Genomic DNA, 24,691 nt, shown 5'->3' on the forward strand with positions numbered 1-24,691 from the left:
CTCAGATACTGAAGCGGTCCATGTCCATATGCAGCAGGACATAGACAACATTCAAGTTTGGGCTGATAAGTGGAAAATAATATTTGCAACACACAAGTGCCAGGCAATGTCTATTCTCAACAAGAGAGAATCTAACCATTGCCCCTTGACGTTCAATGGCATTACCATCACTTTATCCCCCGCTATCAACACCTGGGGGTTGCCGTTGACCAGAAACTGACTAGCCATTTAGATACAGTGGCTACAAGAGCAGGTCAGAGGCTAGGAATCCCTCGGCGAGTAACTCACCTCCTGACTCCTCAAAGCCTATCCACCATCTACAAGACACAAGTAGGAGTGTGATGGCATACTCTCCACTTGCCTGGATGAGTGCAGCTCTAACAACAATCGAGAAGCTCAATAGCATCCAGGACAAAGCAGCCCACTTGATTGGCACCTCCTCCACCACCTTCAACATCCACTTTCTCCACCACTGATGCACAGTAGCAGCAGTGTGTACCATTGACAAGATGCACAGCAGCAACTCACCTTCGACTGTGTAAGATTTCGGGGTTTGGGACCACAGATACCTAAATAGGCAGTCGACTAGTCATAAGTAATTTTAAGATAGTTTATTGAGTTCATTAAGAAACAACAGTTTAGATATGATACACCAACTAATTAGAAAGGGAAAAAAGTGTACAACTCATAACAACTTGTGATAGCAGTATTCTGCTCTCCAGTTAGGAAATTCGTCCCTCGATCTCCCAATCTTCCTCCTCCTCCCCTGGTCCATCTTCCGTCTGAAGAAGACAGCTGCCCAACGAGCACTGCCACCTCAGCAGCATCTCAACAGCCCGTCAGCCCACTACCACCACTATGACACCCATCTATATACCCTTCTTTGGGGGCTGGTAGCTTACCCAGTGTCAATCATCTATCTAACTATTCTGACCAATTGACACAGGACAGGTACTCAAAACATCAGGGCTGTTGGCGCTAACCCCCACCCCCCCATCCCCCCACCCTCCCCCCACCACCCCTCCCCCACCCTACCCACCGTGCATCACCCCGCTCGAAGTCAGTTTTAGTTTACATCACACTGAGGGCCATATCCTGGTCTTTTCTAAACACTTTGGAGATAAGGGGGTGCACAGGATGCCACCTAAGAACTCAGGAGTGTCAACGTGACAACCTAAAATAAGACTGTTTAGAGGTCAAAATATTTAGGAATACTTTCTCGAGAAAGAAAGTCAATGTTGCTCAGCTAATCTCATAAAATGCAGGAAATACCTGCTTATTAAAGACTCCAATTTCTTACAACAGCACCTTCCAAATGACCTCTGCCCCCTAGAAAGCCAAGGGCAGCAGATACATGGCAACACCACCACCTAGAAGATCCCCTCCAAGTCACTCACCATCCTGACTTGGAAATATATTGCCGTTCCTTCACTATCGCTGGGCCAAAATCCTGGAACTCCCTCCCTAACAGCAGTGTGGGTGTACCTACACCACATGGACTTTAGCGGTTCAAGAAGGCAACTCACCACCACCTTCTCAAGGGCAATTGGGGATGGGCAATAAACATTGGCTTTGCCAGCAATGCCCACAACTCATGAACAAATAAAATAAAATCCAGCCATTAAAGAATTATTACATACAATTACCTGAATCAGATTGCACCAGAATTTACAGCAACAATTGATAACAAGACTGAGAAGATAGTGAATGTTACCAAATCAAACATTAGGATTTGGCAAGAATAACATTTCACTTTTCATTTCTTGTTGCTGCAGCCATTTCAAATTGTGTTTAAACAGTCCCTAAATTTTACATAGTTTAACAATGCAGTCAAAACAGAGCAGAAAGGAAGTGTCTGGTGTTGTATAAAACAACACCTAACCACATTGTATTTCAGGTGGCACATTATTCTGTAGAAAATTAGGCACTGTCAATTTGCTATTTGTGGGATCTTGTTGTGTGCAAATTGGCTGGCATGTTTCCTATATTATAACAGTGACCAGACTTCAAAAGTATTTGACTGTCTGTACAGCACTTTGGCTGTCCTGAGGTCAGGAACATGCTATCCAAATACAAGTTTTTTCCTATTAAAAAAAGTGTTTAGTTCATTTCCACTGGCAGTGTGTGTGTTGTTTAATTTTTTAAAATTCATTCATTTTGGCCCAGCAATAGTGAAGGAACGATGATGTAGTTCCAAGTCAGATTGGTGGTGACTTGATGGGGAACTTCCAGATGGTGGTGTTCCCGTGCACCTGCTGCCCTTGGCCTTCTAGGTGGTAGAGGTCGCAGGTTTGGAAGGTGCTGCCAAAAGAGCCTTGGTGAGTTGCTGCGGTGTGTTTGTAGATGGTACACACACTGCTGCTACTGTGCATCGGTGGTGGAGGGAGTGAATGTTGAAGTTGGTGGATGGGGTGCCAATCAGACAGGCTGCTTTGCTCTGGATAGTGTCGAGCTTCTTGAGCATTGTTGGAAATACACTCTTCCTGGCAAGTGGAGAGTATTCCATCACACTCCTGACTCCTGGAAGCATTAAGTTGCTTACACTGCAAGGAAAAAACACAACAACTTCTGTGTCCATTCTGTGAAATCCGGTTATATTTCCCAAACCCTCAGTGTTTGAATACAAAGGTGTCTGTATAATTCTCTCACTCGACCACTTCACCTGAAAGGAAGTGGAAACCAGGTCCACTTTGTTGTTTATCCGGAACTCTGTCGTCAAGGTTACAGCACACTAGGAGGCCATTCAGCCCATTGCACTGTACTAGTTCACTGACAGACAGATAGATTCCAATTTCCCTGTTCTTTTCTCATTCGGCCTATTACCCCAGTGCTATTCCAGTCCCCTGCACTTTTAAGTAGATTTAAAAACGTACCTCCACAAGACCTTGAAGTATCCTTACAAACAAAACGCAGCCAAAATGTATTCTCGCTGCTGATGGGATGAGCATGTTCAGTGTTGAGGTCAAAAATATAGCTGCTCCGAAAACTCTAGGGTTAAAAAGTACAAAGAAACTCGCAAAGTAACAGTAGTTAGACTGTCATTAACTTCATTCATGATGAGAATGAGCTTCACCAACAACTGTGTCACATATAAAGGATCATTTTAATATTGCCTTGTTCATTGAGTTTTTCACTTTATTGCTTGGACTGTTGTTTAAACAGTTGAAAGTTGATGACAATATCAGCACCTTTAGATCAGGTTGAGAGAGTTGAATTACCTTCTCACTTTTTCTTTTTATGTTAATTCAACTTCCTTATGCTTATGTTCAATAATTCTTCACAAACTGGTGTCCTGATGGTGTAAACCAGAATGATCGAAGGCCCTGATTTTTACAGGGGCGGGTTTGGTGAACAGAAAGAAGGAGACCTGGTCACCCTACTGACTGACTTAGCTTCACAGCGTGTGTCCATTTCCTCCCACATGCAGTGGGTGAGGGAATGCTTCAAAGAGGCTAGAGTCCAGAAGCAAGTAGAGAGGCTGCGGCCAGATGAGTGGTATTGTGGGGTATGGGGGTGGGTCCAAATACTGGGGAGGTGGCCACCAATTCCAGTGAAGGCCTGATCTGCAATGTCGAGGATGGGGCTCCAATCGTGTGAAGGACGTCTTTGGATCCCAGGGTGGGGACAGTGTCTAGTGGGAGACAGAGAAGAAGATGGGAGTGAGGTGTGGGGGGTTGCAGTGGACAGCAATCCTGCTCCTCTCAGACCACAACCAGGGCTGTAAGTGCACTGCTTCCCTTAATCATGCAGCAGACATTGCCTCCCTTTAGCTGCTGGGTTTCTCAATGCTTGGGAGAAGCACTGGCCAGAGCTGAAGCTGGAAGGTAGGTTAAATTTGTTGCATGTAGTATCATTAAAATGTTCAAATTGCCAACCTGTCACCTGTGAGAGGGTTTGCCGCCTGCCCCTCCCCCATATCCCCTCCACTAAAACTAGAAATGGGTAGGTTGGAGGCAGGCTTGAGACTCAATGCATGACAATGGGGCAGGATTTCAGGAAGTAAGCATTCTAGTGCTCCAGCTCTCAGTCCCAACATGCTGCCAATTGGAACAAGAGAAGGCCATTCAGCCCCTTGAGCCCATTCAATCAGATAATGGCTGATCTTTACCTCAACTCCATTTACCTGTCTTTGCTCCATATACCTTGATACGCACCAAATGGCTACTGAGTGCAGTCTTAAAACTTCCAATTAACTGGGAGCATCCTCATACAAGAAAGTAATGTATGGATGTGAGGCCATGATGAGGTATTGCATAGGTTGTCAAGAAATCAAGAAATGGTAATATTTTTCTTCTGGTAATAACCCTGGCATATTTTCTTATGTACTGGAGGTCAGGCTGCAATTAGATTAAGAGCTAGAGTGACGGCAAGGGTCTAAAGTCAACAGTAAGGAGCGGTTTTGATATGTTAATGAACCAAGAGGAACTACAATCAGAGTTTTACATAAAGCAATAACAGGAGTATTTTTGAATTGAGTTGTTGTAGTTCAAAGGGGGATGGATATATGCAGGATGTAAAAGGTGTAAGGTAAAGATAGGATAAGTTTGTTTTTACAAGTCTAAGAGCTAGGCTAATGAACCAAGTTTAATCAATTCTGGGAAGAAAGCATTTCTGAAGAGTCTTGGTTGAGACAATAGAGAGATCAAAGGGAAGGATCGCATTTAAGGAAATACTGATGCCGGCGGGGGGGTAGCTGGTCAGATCTGCCGGAGGCAGCAGGGTATCTGGTCAGAACTCCAAGAAGACAGTGTGTACAAGGCCAGACCTGAAGACCCAGTTGCTGCCAGCCTCAGAGGAGAACCCAAGGAAAAAGCACTGTGTGGTAAAAATTACTGGAATTCTACAGATTTTAAAATCTGTAAGGATGTTTGCTAAACAGAAAAGGAAAAGGTTAGCTCTAATGGTAGTTAAGTTAATATTTGTGGAACTGTTTTAAAGGACTGTTTACTGTGTGAAGCCATTCTTGTGTTTAAATGTCAATTGTATTTTTTTTCCTTTATTCTTTTAATAAATGTTTACTTTGCTATAAAATTATCACAAGTAGTTGGAGACATCATTTCCTGATTTCAGAGCCCCTTCTCATACTATACAAATTGCAAAAACTGCTTTGGCAGCTGTTTCAAGTTTCCCATTGGGATTTTGGCAGCTCAGCATTTACCATCAGCCATGCCAAAACAAATGCATAAAGATGCATAGATATATAAACGAAGCAGGTGATGCTCTTACAATAATCTTCCAGAGTTCTCTCCATTTTGGAGCCATTCCTCTGGATAGGAAAATTGCACATGTCAGTCTGCTGTTTAAGAAAGGTAAGAGAGCAAACCTGGAAATGATATTGGGCTAATGTCTGTTGTCAGGAAATTACTGGAGTCTATAATTAAGGAAAGAGTGAACATATTGGCAATTTTCAGCTGATTGGAGAGAATTAGCATGTATTTGTAAAGGTGTCTGACAAATCTGATTGAACGTTTTGAAGAGTTGACTGAAATAATGGACAGTAGAGGTGAATGTCTTTGGATGTAATTTACTTAGACTTCCAGAAGGCATCAGATAAAGTCTCTCAAATGGGAGTGCTTGCTGAAGTTGAAGCTCATGGAATTGAAGGCAATTTGTTGAGCCACAGGACATGGTGGTAGGGGAATGGACAGGTATTTAATTGGCAGGATGTGACTAGTTGTGTCCTGCAAGAATCTATATTGGGGCCTCAACTATTCACTACCTTTATTGATGACTTAGATAATGGAATAGAAAACCATGTATCCAAGTTTACTAATGACACAAAGAATAGTGGCATTGTAAACAGAGCAGATGGAAGCATAATATTACTAAGAGATATTGATAGACTAAGTGAATTGGAAAACTGTGGCAAATTGATTTCAATATAGGCAAACGTGTGGCCACCTACTTTGGACCTAAAAGGGACAGGACAGGTGATTTTCTAAATGGTAAGAGCTAGAAATAGTAGAGTTCCAAAGAGACTTGGGGTCCGGGCAGAGAGGTGATTAAAGTATCATGAATGGGGACAGAACAGAATTAAAAAGACTAATGGAATGCTGGTCTTTATATCTGGAGGACGAGAATAAAATGGGGGAGGAGTCATGCTTCAGCTACACAAAGCCCTGGTTTGACCTCACCTGGAGTTACTGTCAGAAGCTCTGGGTGCCACACGACATCTAGGATATACTGACCCTGGAGAGAGTGCAGCATAGATTTACAAAAATGATACTTGGATTCAAATGGCTTAAATTATAAGAAGAGTTTAAAGAAACAAGGATTGTATTCAAGATATTAAGAGGAATAGGATGGATAGAACGGAGCTATTTCTGCTGGTTGGGGAGTCATGGATCATAGGGCATAGTCTAAACATTATAGCCAGGCTTTTCAGGAGTGAAATTAGGAAACACTTCTACACACAAAGTGTGATAGAAGTTTGGAACTCTCTTCTGCAGATGGCAGTTGATGTTAAATCAGTTGCTAATTTTAAATCTGAGATTGCTGGATCTCTGTTACTGAAAGGCAATAGAGGTGGCTATGTGGGTTAGGTCACATCAGCTATGAATGGCAGAACCAGAGTCAAAGGGTTAAATGACCTTGTCCTGTTCCTATGTTCATAGGTGCAAGTTCTTTGCTTCACACACTGGGCCCGGTAAGTTTCCGGAGTTATTTTCTACCACAGGTTTAAGAAAAGCAAGTAAGGCAAACAAACTGTGTTAGAACAGTTGAGTCTAGTGGTAACAAAGGCATAAATGATGGTGACAGCAGCAGATGGGTTGAAATGAGGAAGAGTCAGGCAATGTTACAGAAGTGAAAATAGGCTGTCTCATTCATGGTGCAGATATGTGGTCAGAAGTTAATCTCAGGGTCAGTTCTGAAACCAATGTTGTGAGCTGTATGGTTCAACCTCAGCCAGTTGCCAGGGAGAGAAATGTGTCAGCAATAGGGAACAGAGTTTGTGGTGAAGTTAATTCAAGGATAATTACGTGGTTAACTCTCAGCTCAATGTTGTTCTTTTATAGCTGTTGAATAAACTCACACCTAATTACCATCAAAGCTAAACTATCACAGGGTTAACCTGTTTTTAAACACCAGCGGTAAATACCAGAGAGGAATTCAGTACATGCATCTTAAGTATCTGGTGGAGAGTGGAACAAGCCTCTTAACAACATTTTGAAATTATATTTGAAATGAACGAATTACACATTTCATTTTCGGCAGTTTTCAAATGTTGCCTTTGGGTGAGGTAAAAGAAACGAAAGCAATACTTCCCAACCCTCGAGCCTACATCAAACACTACAACGTTCAGAACCTCAGTTCGACCAGCCAGCACACTCTGGCACTGGGCCATTTGCTACATTGTTGAAACATCCTCATAGAAAATATGGGACCAATTTTAAATCTAAGCGAATGGGTTTTGAGTAAATTACAGTCAAGCCCAGTGTGTCTGTTTATCTCCCATCTCCTGAAACGCTAACATGTTTATGTCCCCTTCTTAGCTTACTCAATGCAGAAGGGACTCGTACATTGTTCTGAACATATTCCCTCTTTGTATATAAACAGAACAGTTACTCAGTCAATAAATAATCCTGCTGACAACTGGACCTCAGAAGTGATACAAATTCAAAAGTACCTGCCGGGGGAGATCATTAAATGATACAATTGATTGCCAGTCATAGACATGGCATTAGACATATCACCAGAATTGAGAGATTATATTGACCAGGAAAGATTGAACAGGCTGGGTCTCTATTCTCTAGGAAAGGGAGATCTTAAAAATAATGAGAGGGTTTGATAGGCTAGATGCAGAGAAGATATTTCCACTTGTTGGGGGAGTCAAAAGCTAAGGTGCTTTAAACATTAATGAATCCAGTAGGGAATTCAAGAGAAATTTATTTACTCAGAACTAGAACACTTTCCCGCCTGGAGTAGTTGAGGAGAATGGCATAGAGGCATTTAAAGAGAAACCGAATAATCACAAGAGGGAGAAATTGACCAAGATATTGCCTGGGCTGGAGAGTTTTAGTTATGAGGAGAGATTGGATAGACTGGGGTTATTTTCCATGGAGCAGAGGAGATTGAGGGGGGACATGATTGAGGTGTATAAAATTATGAGGGGTATAGATAGGGTAGATAGGAAGGAACTTTTCCCCTTGGTAGAGGCTTCAGTAACCAGGGGCCATAGTTTTAAGGTAAGGGGCAGGAGGTTTAGAGGGAATGTGATTAAGATCTGGTGTGGAGCATAAAGACCAGTCTGGACTGGTTGGGAAACATGAGAGAACTTTCCTGGTCTCCATCTAGTACCATGAAACATTTTATGTCCACCTAAACACGCAATCGGCACCTTGGTTTAACATCTCATCTGACAGTGCAACGCTCTTTCATTACTGCTCTGCAATTGGATGGAAATGGTGCATTTAGTGAATCAGCCCAACCTGTTCTGGTCTCACTCCAGACCAGCTCTCATAGCTAATATATCAAAGCAATCCAGCAACATAAACAAAAATCTAACTGATCAAAAAATATCCCTGTGGTCACTTAGTGAGTCCATTTACTGTTTCTCCCAGGGTGTTGGCTGTTTAACACTCTTCTTAATAAGTACGACTTCAATGACTCCATGTAGCCTACTTGCTGTGCATTCTCTAGACTTTCTCTGTTAACAGTACCATCTAGTGGGTGTAATAAGATATGCTTCACTATGTTACAGGGTGTATTGCAAGCAAAAACGAATGGCCTCAAAAAGTTGAAATAGTCAGTGTGCAAGGATGCTATTGCTGAATTCTGTACGTTCAGTAATAATGGAATAACAACAACTATTTGCATTTATATAACACCTTTGACACAATATAACATCCTAAGGTGCTTCACAGGAGCATCATCAAACAATATTTGACACTGAGCCACATAAAGAGATATTTGGATAGATGAACAAATTCTTGGTCAGAGATAAGATTTAAGGAGTTCCTTAAAGGAGGAAAGGCTGGGGTGGGGAAGTTGTGGGGAGGGAATTGCAGATTTTAGGACCTTGGCAGCTGACAGCATTGATACCATTGGGGGAGCCATTAAAATCGGAGCTGCTAAAGAGGCCAGAATTGGAGGGGCGCAGGTATCTTGGAGGGATGTGGGGCTGGAAGAGATTAAAGAGTAAGGGAGGAGCCAATGAGGGATTTGAAAACAAGGATCAGAGTTTTAAAATCGAACTGTCGTTTAATAGGAGCCAATGTAGGTCACTTAGCACAGGGGTAATGGGGGACTGAGATTTGGATAAGGACATCTCATTCTTCAGTAGCATAGTGTAGTCAATGTCGGTATGTTGTCCTGCTACATGATCATTCACCAAGAAACTGGGAAAGAAACTAGATGGCACTTAAACAATGTCACTAAGATAAACCTCAGATGCCTTTGAAGGTGGAGGTCAGATTAACAATAATGCATCTGGGATCCTGGGCCTTATAAATAGGTGCTTGGAGTACGAAATCAGAAAGTTAAGCTGAACATATAAAAAACACTAGTTCAGCCCAAGCTGGAGTATTGTGTCCAATCCTGGGCACCCGTACTTTAGGATGGATATGAAGGCTTTGAAGACGGTATGGGAGAGATTTGCCGGAATGGTTCGGGAGAAGAGGGATTACAGTTACATGGATAGAAACTGAGGCTGTTCTCCTTACAGCAGAGAGGTCTAAGATGAGATTTGATAGACGTGTTCAAAAGCTTGAAGGGTTTTAACTGGAGTAAGTTAGCAGAAACTGTTTACAATGGTGGAAGGATTGATAACCAGAGGGCAGAGGTCAAAGGTGAATACCAAAAGTACCAGAGGCGGCGTGAGGAAAAGCTTTTTTACACAATGCAGGGTTAGGATTTGGAAAGCACTGCCTGATAGGATGGTGGATAGAGCTTCAATTCTAGGGGCAGCATTTTTCCGTCAGCAAGTGTGGAAGTGGGGCCCGCTTGCCAACACGTAAAATGTCGGACGGTGATGCCGGGCGGGAGTCCTGACATCACCGCGCGCCATTTAGGTTTTCAGTTCGGCGGGCGCACAGCCGAGTCAGCTGCACGCCCGCTGAACTGTCAAAGGTCTATTAAGGCCTGTTAAAAATGAATTAAAACAATTAAATGAGCTGCTCGTCCAACCTTAAGGTTGGCGGGGGGGCAGGTGAAGAGCCCAGGCGGCCTTCACATTTTTCATGGAACCTCATCCACGGGCTGGAGGAGGTTTCATGAAGTAAAAGTTTTTCCAAAATTTCATTATCATGTCCCAGTTCATGTGACATGAGGGGACATGTTTCAAAAGCTTAAAAACCCTTTATTTAAAAGCTTAACACTGAAACAAATCTCCCTGAGGCACCTCCATCCATGAAAGAGTGCAGGGAACAACCCAGGGAACATCAAAGATCAAACGGTGATTTATTCTCGGTCTTTAAAATGTTAAATGGGTTCGATAGAGTAGACACGGAGAAACTGTTTCCTCTGGTGGGTGAACCCAGAACAAGGGCTATTATAATCTAGTAATCCAAAAGCCTAGGTTAATGCTCTGGGGACATGGGTTCAAATCCCATCACAGCAGTTGGTGGAATTTAAATTCAATTAATAAACCTGGAATTGAAAGCTGGTCTCAGTAATGGTGACCATGAAACTATCATCGATTGTCACAAAAACCCATCTGGTTCACTAATGCCCCTTAGAAAGGAAATCTGCCATCCTTACCTGGTCTGGCTTATGTGTGACTCCAGATCCACAGCAATGTGGTTGACTCTTAACTGCCCTCTGAAATGGCTGAACAAGCCATTCTGTTCAAGGATAGTTAGGGATGGACAACAAATGCTGGCCTTGCCAGCAACACCCACATCCCATGAAAGAATAAAGGGAAAAAAATTAGCTAGGTCATTCAGAAGTGAAAACAGAAAGCACTGCTTCACAGAACGGACAATGGAAATCTCTCTCCCAAAAGGCTCTGGATACTGAGGGTTAATTGGAATTTTCAAGGCTGACATTGATAGATTTTTGTTGGGAAAGGTTATCAAGGGATATGAAGCCAAGGCGGATGGAGCCGAAGGGAGTCAAAATATTGGTCAGACATTCTCTACTGAATAATAGAACAGGCTGGAGGGGCTGAATGGTCTCCTCTTGTTCTAAGGTTTCCTATTAAGGACAGCTGTGATCTGACTGTCTGCAAATCCGGACTTGCTGAGAAATTAAATAAGTGTAAACATTATGAGCTGCACAAGTCTCAAAAGTATTTGCAACTAATTCTCAAAAATATCCTTATCATTTATCACATTTCTCCCTTCCAATGGTTGTTAATTAGTCAGAGATAGATTTTCTGACAGATATCTCTACCTTACCAAAGTGTAATGTGCTCCTATCAAATTTCTCTCTGCTCTTTTTTAAATTTAGGGATATTAACCCTTAACAGCAAAAGTCGGAATATTTGGGAATACTCAACAGGCCAGGCAGCATCTGTGGAGGGAAACAGAGTTAGCATTTCAGGTCTGTGACTTTTCATCAGAACTGAGGAATGTTAGAGATGTAATAGGTTTTGAGCAAGCGAAAGAGGGGGAGGAGAACAAAGGGAAGGCCTGTGATTGGTTGAAGGCAGGAGAAACTAAATGACAATGTTTCATGGTACAAAAGCCAATGGGAAAGGTAATGGATAAAGTAAAGACACAAAAGTTGTGGGCAGATGAGGTGTGAATGGCTGGAGAACAGGTGTCCAAATGCTAAGTAAAGGAATAAAGAAAGAAATGAGAAAAAAAATGATCCAGCAAAAAAAAAATACACACAAAACATAATGGAGGCAGAGGATATGATCGAAAATGCTTGAACTCAATGTTGGGTCCAGAAAGCTGTCAAGTACCAAGTCGAAAGATGAGGTACTGTTCCTCGAGCCTGTGTTGAGCTTTATCGGAACACTGTAGCAGGCAAAGGACAGGAAGGTCAGAGTCTGAGCAAGGTAGGGAATTGAAATGACAGGCAGCAGGAAACTCAGGGCCATGCTTGTGGACTGAACAGAGGGGTTCTGCAAAGTGGTCACCCAGTCTGCATTAATCCTGTTTTCCTCTTCACAGATGCTGGCTGACTTGCTGAGCATTTCCAGCTTTTTCCGTATTTATTTCAGATTTTCGGGATCCGCAGTATTTTGCTTTTAAATCAGATCATCAACCTCGGTACAAATAAACCTTTGGGAAATCCTGGGAGTTGTCGTAATAAAGTGTGAAATTTATCTGCAAGTTCGCTCTTTTAGAAAACGACCTTGCATAGTGGCTGAATATTCACTGTACCATCTGATATTGTAAGTACAAATGAAGCAGCGTTAATAATTAACTGTACTGACTGCATCTCTTGCTTTCCTTGAGATCCTGTTACAATAGATATATCATTTGACAAAAAAAGCCATTGCTAATAAATTATCTCTGTGCACATGGGCAGATATTTCCTGTCCTCTTCCTGTGTAGGCAGAAAAATGTGCCTTTAAAATTTAATCAATTTACCAACAATAGCTTGCTCGGTGAAAACTTTGAGAGCTAATAACATTTGAGCGCAAGCTCGTTTAAATTCGCAAAGCTTGCAGTTATTACATTTTTATAAAACTGACGTGTCAAAATAGGTGACATTTCCAATCCGAAAGCTCCACTCCAGAGAACAATATAGGCAACGCTTCAGCACACCACTGAGGGAATGCTGCACTGTCGGAGCTGCTGCCTTATCATTAAAACTAGGCCCTGTATGCCCTCTCACGTGGATTTACAAGATCCCTATTTTGAGGAAGAGCAGGAACAGTCTTCCCGGTGTCCTGGCTAATATTTATCCCTCAGCCAACACTACCAAAAGACAGATGAATTACTCATTTATGGGATTTGTGGGATTGTGCTGTGCACATAATTACGGGTGTGTTGGCCTGTGTAACAAGTGGCACAGCATTTCAAAACAATTCATTGCATGTGAAATGCTTTGAAATGGTTCTGAGAGGCACAATATGATGTTGAATTAAATCCCATCTCTCTATCTCTCTCTCTCTAACACGAGTACTTTCAGTAGGGTCCAAATCACAGTAATCTGTCATTGCAGAGCTCCCCAAATCTGATCTTTGATTCCATTTTGCTGAACATTCAATTGGTTACCATGTTTGAACCATGCCAAGGTTATCCCTTTGACAGTGAATTTCTATTCTGAGCTCAGTTTGATAAATTTAAGCTTTGTGCACCTGGAGTGCCAGAGCTGAACCCTTAGTCCTAGATCAGGCATTTTGCCTGTCTATTGATGCCTAGCAATGAGTGCAAAATAACTGAATTCATACAAAAATGACAGAATAGGGAAAGAACAGGGTGATGGCTGGATAGTACTGTCTAGACACTCCCTATCCTACTCCAGCAACCATGTAATCCACTTCAGGGGCAAAATCTCAAGAAAAACTCTGGAAAATTCTACTCAGATCCTATAGGGTGATTAAAAGCAATCAGAAGATCACATACTTCTTGTTATCTGTTCCGATACTTTAAGATGTAATCTATACCCATTCGTTCAAAAACATCCACCAACTTCCACTATCAAATATATTCAATGGTCTGGCAAGTCAAAAGGCTACAGTCAAATGGAGCTACAAATGCATGTGCTGAAACATCTTTATAGTAATGATTAGATTGATCATGTATCATTATCGGAAAGAGAGAGCTTGCATTTATGTGCATGCAAACATACAAATTAAGAGCAGGAGTAGGCCACTCAGCCCCTCGAGCCTGCTCCGCCATTCAATAAGATCATGGCTGATCTGAATGTAACCTCAACTCCACATTCCTGCCTAACCATGATAACCTTTCACCCCCTTGCTTAGCAAGAACCTATCCAGCTCTGCCTTAAAAAAGTTCTAAGACTCTGCTTCCACTGCTTTTTGAGGAAGAGAGTTCCAAAGACTCACCACCCACTGGGAGAAAAATTTCTCCTCATCACTGTCCTAAATGGGTGACCTCTTATTTTTAAACATTGACCCCTAGTTCTAGAAAATTGTAGCACCTTGCAACATCCTCAGGAGGCCCCAGAGCACTGGGGTACATTTGAAGTGTAGCCCTTGTTACCTAGGCAAATGCATGAGCCAGTTTGTGCACACCAAGATTCCACAGCTACAATGAGATAGATCGCTGGATAGTCTGATTTGTTGATAGGGTTAGTGTTGGTCAGGATACTGGGAAGCATGTCCCTTCTCCTGTGAGCTTGAACCTCGAATCAAAGCAAGACTAGAATACAGTATAAGGTGTCAATAGAAAAAGGAATATAATATTATAGTAGCTAAATGTCAAAATGCAAAGCTCCCACCTTTGAATATGACTGCTCCCACAATTAGATATAGAAGCTCATTTTGCTGTTTCATTCTTCTAATTACTTCAAAAAGTTCCAGTGTGTTATGTTATACGCTCTACTTAATTCTCATTCATAATGGATTATTCAGTAGGACTGTCCCTCAATCCTAACCACTATTTTGCACAGGCTTTCCCAGTGACCTGGCCAACATTCCTGCCATAAAATACTGTCAAAAAACAATGGTGGGTTGTGCTGGTGCATTAACCTGCATAACAACCATGGTACTTTAATTCATTGCATATAAAATGCTTCAAGATGTTTCTGAGCAATGAGATATAATTTCTTTGAGTAAAATTATTGTAAGAACTCGCATGAAGGAGCATTGCCTGTAGAGCCGCACACACTGCAAACTCACACACTCCCAGTCCACCATTTCCCTTGTCCAAAGAGCACATGATTGAGGCTGGCACTCCAGTACAATACTGAGGGAGCCCTGCGCTGTCGGAGATACTGTCGTACAGATCGGACATTAGAACAAGGCCTCATCTGTCCTTTCAGGTGGATGTAAAAGGTCCCGTGGCATTGTTTTAAAGGAGAGCAGGGGTGTTCACCCTGGTGTCCTGTCCAATGTTTATCCCTCATCCAACATCGCTAAAACAGATTCTCTGGTCATTGTCACAATGCTGATTGTGGGATCTTGCTGTGTTTCCTATATTACAACAGTTTTGGCACTTCAAAAGCACATTCTTGGCTGTAAAGTGCTTTGGGTCACCCTGAGGTCATGAGGCATTGAATAAATGTAAGTCTTTCTTTCTACTTTAGTTTTTCACATGATAGAGTACACTGAAACATGGATAATGTTGTGCTATCAGCCCAGTTTCAACCACCCACTGGGATAGAATTAAAGAACCTTGCAGCACAGAAGGAGGCCATTCGGCCCTTTATGGCTCTGCCAGCTTTTTCAAAGAGTGATTAGTCCCACTCATTGAATTTCGCAAAGTACATCACAAGATGAGGAACTGGCTGTTTAGGACTGAGATGAGGAGAAATTTCTTCACTCAAAGGGTTGTGAATCATTGGAATTCTCTACCCCAGAGGGTCATGGATGCTCAGTTGTTGAGTATATTCAAGCCTGAGATCAATGGATATTTGGACACCAAGAAAATAAAGGGATATGGACACAAGACAGGAAAGTGGAGTTGCGGTAGAAGATCAGTCATGATCTTATTGAATGGCAGAACAGGTTTGAGGGGCTGAATGGCCTCCTCCAGCTCCTATTTCTCATGTTCTAATGTTCTTAAAGTTCTTACCTGTTTGCAGCAAACTTGTTGGAGATAAATCCCCCTGGGATTTGAGTTACGATATAACCCCAGAAAAAGGACCCGTGAATCAGCCCTACAGTCTCCGGATTCCAGTTGAATTGAGGTTTCTGGAAAGAGAGAGAGAAAGAGCGAGAGAAAGGGACAGTACTGCTGTGGCCCTTGTCATATCTGCTCATAATGTTATTCTGTTTAGTTAGACCGTTGTTTGTAGCGGACTGTTATTGATAAAAAGTGAAGCATTACCAAAGAGCTTCATCTACCCATCAAACAGCTGCTCACCCACAGCTCCTCCAGTTAAAACATAGCAACTCCCAACAGGCATCCTTTAATTCCGCTAACATTTCAGCAAATCTCATTAAAGCTAAAGTAAATGAATTAAAGATTCAGTGAAATGAAGAGTCACTGCCCAGTCCCTGCTCTTTCATAGTTTTTACAAACACACACCTGCGTACTTACTTACACAAATGATTGGGATACTTGGGGTTTTTCATTAACTCCACCAATGGGCTGCTAACTCAAAGTCAGATTATTGCTGCTTTTCATATTTAGCAGGTGACAGAGTCAACTTTTTGAAATCTCTATTACATTGCACTAATTAGATTGTGTGAATCACTTCCTACACACGTTGCATTCGAAATGAGTTCAGATATCCTCCAGGCACAATCTGTCAAAGATACGTAATATGTTTTTTTATCCATTCTGGGGATGTGGGCATCGCTGGCAAGGATAACATTTAGCACCCATCCCTAGTTGCCCTTGAGAAGGTGGTGATGACCCACTTCTTGAACTGCTGCAGTCCATGTTAGGGAGGGAGTTAGGAAGGGGAGATGGTGGGGGTAGTGGTAATGTCACTGGACTAATAATCCAATGGCCCAGGATAATGCCCTGGAGATAACAGTTCATAATCCCACCATGGCAGCTGGTGGAATTTAAATTTCAATTAATAACCTGGGATTGAAAAACTAGTCTCAGTAATGGTAACCATGAAACAATTGTCATTAAAACTCATCTGGATCACTAAGGAAATCTACCATCCTTACGCAGTCTGGCCTACATGTGACTCCAGATCCACAATAATATGATTCACTCTTAACTGCCCTCCCGAAGTAGCTGAGCAAGCCGCTCAGTTATATTTGAGAAAACAGCTCACCCTCACATTCTCAAGGGAAGTTAGGGCTGGGCAATAAATGTCCCTGACAGCTATACCCAAATGTCCAGAATGAATATTAAAAAAACTGAGATAGATGCTGACATTTAAACTTTATCAGTGGGCCATCCAGGCAAAAAGCTTAAGGTCTGCTTCACTTCTAGATTATCAGAAAATAGCAGTTCCTGGTTAATAATGGATGGTTTGATTTTACCGCTTCATGAGTGCTCAAATGAAATGGAAACCTGTCTCTTAAGCATACAGCAGCGATATTTAATAGAAATTGTTCTTTGTCATGAATCTCAGCTCTTAATTGGTTTAAGATTTATTTTAGGATGACTGCCTGGTGCAAGCCATCATTTCCAAATTGCTGTCTACAGTTCCTCTTACAACAGCAACCGTGATTGGGGCAGGTGGATGCTCCACCCATTCCCAATGAATTTCCATGGAAACTGACAGGAAAAACTGGGATCCGAATTGGCCAAATCCCAACCCAACCACTGGAGCCCATCTTGTGGAATTGATGAAGGGAGTGTGCCTAGAGACAGAAGGGGTTATGTGGAAATGGGGGGTGGGGAAATGGGGTAAGGGGTGGAAACCCACCCAGGGTGTCCCGCCACTTTATGTCTACCCAACTTTCCACTCTGAGGCTGGGAGCTAATTCTAGTCAACCAACTCACTCCATCTTATTTTGTGGCAGCACTTTTGGTGCAAGTTTGTGGGTGGTTCCTGCACTACCCCAAGAACTTCGACAGAGGCATTACACAGATTACGTAGCATTGACTCCACGGAACGAAGCTTCTTGGCCCAACTGGTCTAAGCCAACATTTATGCTTCATACAAGTCACCTCCAACATTACATCATCTCACTCTCACTCTTTTCTCCCTCATGTACTTATCTAGCTTCCTCTTCAATGTATCCAAGATGGCGCAAGCCAATGGAATCTCAGGCTTGCTGAGAGGAGGAGCCGGTTCTATTGTGGGCCCAGATTGGGTTTTAATGTTGAACGACTCTTTGACCTCTGTTACTCGTGTGTCCTCTTGCTCCTCACTCAGGGCAGCATCCTTCCCTGGGAGCTGTTGATCAGTGGGATATGGAACTGGCAGCATAGCAGCTGGTTCAATGACACCTAGAACTCCCACATGACACCCTTCAGGGGTCACATTGGTGCCAACTGAATTTCAAAGCTCTTTTACACGAGAATGTGCCCAAAAGTTACACCCAGAAGACAACGTGTCATGCGTTCCATATTTTTCCGCCCTTCTCTCTTTGTTGGATTCCGATCTGTAAGTGTGCATGGCACCTACCTCAATCTCTGCCTTCCCATTCACATAGATGGTGTTGTTGTTGACCATTTCAACTATTGCCACACCCAAGTTGCATCTGATGCCAAACGAGATGCAGAATCCAAGTCCACTCATAATGGCAATGATGTAACGCTTGGGCATTCCAAAGCAGTGACAGTCACATAATGGCTGCTTCAGTACCGCAGTCTTCACTGGCTGACCATCTTCATTCAACTCAATTTCTTCCTCCTCTTCCACGTTCGTGCCATCCACAGCTCTGTGGGAGGTTTTGGGGGATGGGGGGGGGAGGGTGGGGTGGTATGACAGCAATTACAAAGGATCAAAGGAGGCAACAAATCATGGAAAGTTTCACATTTGCCACAATGGAACTAGGCATAAAATCAAAATCATCCTTTGTATGAAGCACTGAGATATGATTTGCAATGGAATATCTACACTTGTTCCCACAGATTGCTTACGCTCATCTTTCCTTTAATTCTAATTCATTTAATCATTTAACTGTTCAAGGAGATATGTGGACGTGACTTTAGACACAAGAACTAAAAGCAGGTTTGTAACATCAGCTGCAGAGTTTCCAAGATGTAAGGGAGATCTATCGGTCACCGCTGTTCCTTGACAAATACTTCATTTACACTAAATCCCGCTGCAAGCTTTTCAATATAACCAGGTTAATTCCTGCATTGCAAAAGCTCAAAGTGGGATTTTGAAAGAAATCTTTAAAGTGGTCATGGGCAAACGGTGATAGTTGGAAATTACACATCTGTATCACCATCTCCATCGCTGTCCATGTACATCTCCGTTTTTAACATTCTTGCCATCTCCTGCAACTGTGATCTTGACCACTTCGGCAGGAAGAATAGAAAAATAGAAAACAGTATACCAGTTAGCCGGAGAGAGGTTGTAGAATTCTGGTACAGAGGGATCTGGGTGTCCTGGTACATGAATCACATAAAGTTAGTAAGCAGGTGCAGCAAGTGATTAGGAAGGCAAATAGAATGTTGGTGTTTATTACAAGGGGAATGGAATATAAAAGTAGGGAAGTTTTACTGCAGCTGTACAGGGCCTTGGTGGGACTGCATTTGGAATACTGTGTACAGTTTCCGTCTCCTTATTTGAAAAAGAATATAATTGTATTAGAAACAGTTCAGAGAAGGTTCACTCTACTCATTCCTGGGATGAAGGGCTTATCTTATGAAGAAAGGTTGACTAGGTTGGGCCTATATCCATTGGAGTTTAGGAGAATGAGAGGTGATCTTATTGAAACATATAGGCCAATATTTTGCCCTCATTGGGCTAGCGGGAACGGCCACAAGAGTGACCACCACCCATGATCAGGCCCCGACTGTGATTTCACACTGGCAGGCCTTAATGGTGAAACGCATGCTGCAGCGTTCAGCACTGCCTGGGTAGCGGTGGGAGGAGAGCAAGCGCGCAAGTTCGCACATGCGCATGAGTGTGTGTAATGAAAGCTCCCCGAGACACACAGCTGCCTCAGGGAGCTAAAGATTTAAAAAATGAAAAATGAAGAATTTTAAAACGTTAAAAAAACATGTTCCCTCATGTGCCTCTGTCACATGAGCAGGGACATGTTATGAATGAAATGCTAAAATTTGTATTTGATTTTTAATTGCTGTTAGAAACCTCATCCCGCCCGTGGATGAGGTTTCCTAAAAAAATCCAAAGATCATTGGGCCTTTTTGCCTGCCCCCTGCCAACCATAAGCTTGGACAGGCTGTGAAAAATTTAATTCTATTGGTGCTTTAATGGCCTTAATAGGCTTTTTAATTGTCGGCGTGTGCGCTGCTGACTCCCACGCACACCCGCCGAACGAAATATCGTGCGAGTGCGCGATAATGTCGGGACGCTCGCCTGACATCATCGCGCGTCATATTACGCTCGTTCAGACTAGCGCAATGTCCTGCCCAGAAGATACTGAGGGGGCTTGATAGGGTGGATACTGGGAGGATGTTTTCTCTTGTGGGGGAGACTTGAACTAGGGGGCAGAGTTTAAGAATAAGAGCTGTCCCTTTTAAAATGGCAATCAGGAGAATTTTTTTCTCTCAAAGGGCTGTTAGTCTGTGGAATTCTCTTCCCCAGAGAGCAGTGGAGGTTAGGCCATTGAATTTATTCAAGGCTGAGTTAGGATTTTGTACGACAAGGGAGTCGAAGATTACGGGGGGGGCAGACAGGAAACTGGAGTTGAGACCACAATCAGATCAGAGTCCTATCCTCATAAGACAACCCACTTATTCCAGGTATCAATCTAGTAAACCTCCTCTGAACCGTCTCCAATGCATTTACATCCTTTCTTAAATAAGGAGACTAAAACTGCACACAGTATCCGAGATGTAGGCCGGGATTTTCCAGCCCTGTCCCGGGCAGGACCCTCAGTGGGCGAGGCGGTGCCCCAGCCAGGAGTCCATTATCCTGCGGCAGGGAGTAGGAGGTCGCAGCAATGGGCGAGTGTGGAAAATCCCACCGGTAGATTCACCATTGCCCTGTATACTTGAAGAATAACCTCTTTACATGTTCAATTCCTCTCATAATTACTTCTTAATTACCTGCTGTACCCACATGCAGATGCTGTAATGTGTCCTGTATCTTCTATAGTGAAGACAGAAGCAAAATATTTGTTCATTTCGTCCGCCATTTCCTTATTATCTATGATTAACTCCCCATTCTCACTCTCTAAGGGACCAACACTCACTTTACTTACTGTTTTCCTTTTTAAATGCCTGTAGAAACTTTTGTTGTCAGTTTTTACATTTCTAGCTAGCTTCCTCTCATACTCTAATTTCTTTCTCCCGATTAACAGTTTAGTCATTCTCTGTTGTTCTTTATATTCTGATCAATCTTTTGACCTGCCACTCACCTTTGTAGAGTTATATGCTTTTTCCTTAAGTTTGATGTTTCCCTTAGCTTCTTTAGTTAACCACAAATGATGGGTCCTCACCTTAGAATTTTTCTTTAGATTTATTCGGAATATACTTACTCTGAGTGTTCTGAAAAATCCCCTTAAATGTTTCTGCCACTGTCTCTCTATTAATATCCCTCGTATCCCAGTTCACTTCAGCTAGTTCAGCTTTCATGCCCATGTAGTTGCCGTTATTTAAGTTTACAATACTAGCCTTAGACCCAGTCCTCTCCCTTTCAAATTGAATGTAAAATTCAATCATATTGTAGTCATTGCTATTAGGGGTGCCTTTACTCTGAGGGCATTAATTAATCCTGTCACATTACACAATACCAGGTTTAATATAACCTAATCTCTGGTTGGTTCCTGAACGTGCTGCTCCAAGAAACTATCTTGAAAACATTCTATGAACTCCTCATCCAGGCTACTACTGCCAATCTGATTTTTCCAGTCTATATGTAGATTGAAGTCACCCATGACTATTGCCATACCCTATATTTTTTCTTGTATACTTTGTCCTACATTGTGATTACTGTTAGGCGGCCTGTAGACCATTCCCCATTAAGAGGCAAAAGTATCAGATTAAAAGGAAAAGGTGTAGGACAGAGAGCAGAAGAAACTTTTTCACCCCAGGTTCTGAGACTGTAGAATTCATGAGTGGAATTAGTGATTGAAGCAAAGTTCATGTCAACATTTAAGAATAGGTGATTTAATGCAAGAGGAATAAAGTGGTATGGGATTGGGATACTGCTCATGTGAAGGATAAACACCAAGATACCTCGACTACAGCTCCTCACACCCCGCTTCCTGTAAGGACTCCAACCCATTCTCCAAGTTCCTTCGCCTCCGTCGCATCTGTTCTGATGATGCCACTTTCAAAAACAGTTCCTCTGACATGTCCTCTTTCTTCCTTAACCGAGGTTTTCCAACCACGGTGGTTAACAGGGCCCTCAACCGTGTCTGGCCCATCTCCTGCGCATCCACCCTCATGCCTTCTCCTCCCTCCCAGAAACATGATAGGGTTCCCCTTGTCCTCACTTATCACCCCACCAGCCTCTGCATTCAAAGGATCATCCTCCAACATTTCTGCCAACTCCAGCATGATGCCACCACCAAACATATCTTCCCTTCACCCCCACCAGCGGCATTCCGTAGGGATTGTTCTCTCCGTGATACCCTGGTCTACTCCTCCATCACCCCCTACTCCTCAATCCCCTCCCACGGCACCTTCCCATGCAACTGCAGAAGATGCAACACCTGCCCCTTCACTTCCCCTCTCCTCACTGTCCAAGGGCCCAAACACTCCTTTCAAGTGAAGCAGAATTTCACTTGCACTTCCCTCAACTTAGTCTACTGCACTCGTTGCTCCCGATGCAGTTTCCTCTACATTGGAGAGACCAAACGCAGAATGGGTGACCGCTTTGCAGAACACCTTCGGTCTGTCCGCAAGCATTACCCAGACCTTCCTGTCACTTGCCAGTTCAACACTCCACCCTGCTCTCATGCCCACATGTCTGTCCTTGGCTTGCTCCATTGTTCCAGTGAAGCTCAATGCAAACTGGAGGAACAGCACCTCATCTTCCGACTAGACACTTTACAGCCTTCCGGACTGAATATTGAGTTCAACAATTTTAGATCATAAACTCCCTCCTCCATCCCCACCCTCTTTCCGTTTCTTCCCCCTCCTTTTTGTTTTTTCCAATAATTTGTGTAGATTTTTCTTTTCCCACCTACTTCCATTATTTTTAAATGTATTTCCATCCATTGTTTTATCTCTACCTTTTAGCCTTTTTAGTATTCCTTCGCCCCACCCCATCCCCACTGGAGCTATCTGTACCTTGCTTGTCCTGCTTTCTATCCTTAATTAGCAAATCCCTTTAGATAATATCACCACCTTCAACACCTCTTTGTTCTTTTTGTCTGTGACATCTTTTGGTTATCTCCACCCCCCGCTCCCCCCACTAAACCAGCTTATATTTCACCCCTTTCCTATTTTTACTTAGTTCTGTTGAAGGGTCATGAGGACTCGAAACATCAACTGTGTTCTCTGCCGATGCTGCCAGACCTGCTGAGTTTTTCCAGGTATTTCTGTTTTTGTTTTTGTTTTGACCAAGATGGACTAGTTGGGCCAAATTTTTCAAATGTTTCCTTGTTTCCATATCTCTTAATATGCTATATCTACTGCAGCAGAGACTTGGGCACATTATTTAGGCTGACACTTGAATCTAGTACTGAGGGAGTGCTGCACTGTCGAAGGTGCCAGCTTTCAGTTGAGATGCTAAACTGAGATCCTGTCTGCCCATTCTGTACAAGATCCCAGGCTGCTACTTTGAAGATGAGCATGGGAGTTCTCCCAAAGTGTTGGCCAACATTTATCCCTTCATCAAAAACAAACTATCTGTCTATTTATCTCATTGATGTTTGTGGAGCCTTGTGACAGTACATTACAACAGTGACTACATTTTAAAGAAAAACTTAATTTGCTGGTTGTGAAGCACTTTGGGACTTCCTGAGCCCATTAAAGTTCCTGTGTAAATTGACGTTTTTCAATTAATTTTAGTAGATTTTTCGCCACCATTGATACCACTGCATTCCATTGTGTCCATGCTGGGGAATAATTTCATCTGTGCGCCTTGTGTAATGTGGTTGTGAACCTGTTTCTTTTGTGATACATAGTCCCAAGCTGAAATCTAGCCCTATCCCTCATATAACCCTCACCATGTATTTCTAGGTCAGATTGCAAGACAATTGCGGATAAGGGAGGACATTCAGACTTTCTTAGGGCCATGCAAAAGGACGCTACAGTTCAGACGTTGCGGTATTCAATGAAACCTTATGGCACAGAAGGCCATTCATCCCTCCATGCCTATCCTTGCTCCTTGAAAGAGCTGTCCAATTTTGCCTCATACCCAAGTTTTGTCTCCATTACCTCACAAATTAGCCATCTTCAAGTATACTTCATTTCAAAAGTTCCTATGCAATCTGAATTGTTTCTTAAATAACTCAACAACTTGTACTTAATAAATCTGCCCAGATAAAAAAAAAACATACTGATTAAGAAAACTGAATTATTGACGCTATCCCTATTTTCAGCCCAAACTGTGGTCTTATCCCAGTCTATGATAGGGTAGATAGAGTTCCCCATAATTACAGCTCTGTTATCATAGCAAACCTCCTGAGGACAGCAGGGTGGGGGGACTGAGTAGAGGAACAGAGTGAATCATAGAATCATGGAAAGGTATTGCACAGAATGGTCCACTCCTGCTCCTATCTCTTGTGTGGTCTTGTGTTATGTGAAGGATGCCATTCGGCCCATTGAGTTTGCATAAGAGCAACCAAATTAGAGCCACTCATACACCCCCCCCCCAACCCATCCATTTCCCTATAGTCCTGTATTTTTGCTTCTCCAGCAAATATTTTTACAATTTCCTTCTGAAAGGTACTATTGAATCTGTATCCACCACCCTATCAGGCAGCGCATTCCAGATCCTAACCACATGCAAATCATAAAATGGTTTTTCCATTCATGTTACCTGTGGTTCTTGTGTCAATCACCATAAATCTGTGTCACCTGGTTATCGACCCATCAGCCATTGCAAACAATTTCTCCTTATTTACTCTGTCAAAGCCCTTCACAATTGAAACACCTCTATCATAACTCCTGTGCTCTAAGGAGAATGGCCCTAATTTCCCCAGTCTATCCACATAACTGTA

At 42.7% G+C, this 24,691-nt stretch overlaps 1 protein-coding gene across 1 annotated transcript in view; it reads right to left on the reverse strand.

The window, feature by feature from the left end:
- Positions 1-24,691, reverse strand: part of slc17a8 (solute carrier family 17 member 8) — a 64,704-nt gene that overhangs the window by 35,809 nt on the left and 4,204 nt on the right. The window contains exons 2-4 of the mRNA XM_041216133.1: positions 18,064-18,319; positions 15,597-15,715; positions 2,874-2,988 (exon numbers count right to left, since the gene is read on the reverse strand). Coding sequence (XP_041072067.1) covers positions 2,874-2,988; positions 15,597-15,715; positions 18,064-18,319 — 490 coding nt within the window. The remainder of the gene's footprint in view (positions 1-2,873; positions 2,989-15,596; positions 15,716-18,063; positions 18,320-24,691) is intronic.

The sequence above is a fragment of the Carcharodon carcharias genome, chromosome 21 (assembly GCF_017639515.1).
Source record: "Carcharodon carcharias isolate sCarCar2 chromosome 21, sCarCar2.pri, whole genome shotgun sequence".
Classification (NCBI taxonomy): Eukaryota; Metazoa; Chordata; class Chondrichthyes; order Lamniformes; family Lamnidae; genus Carcharodon; species Carcharodon carcharias.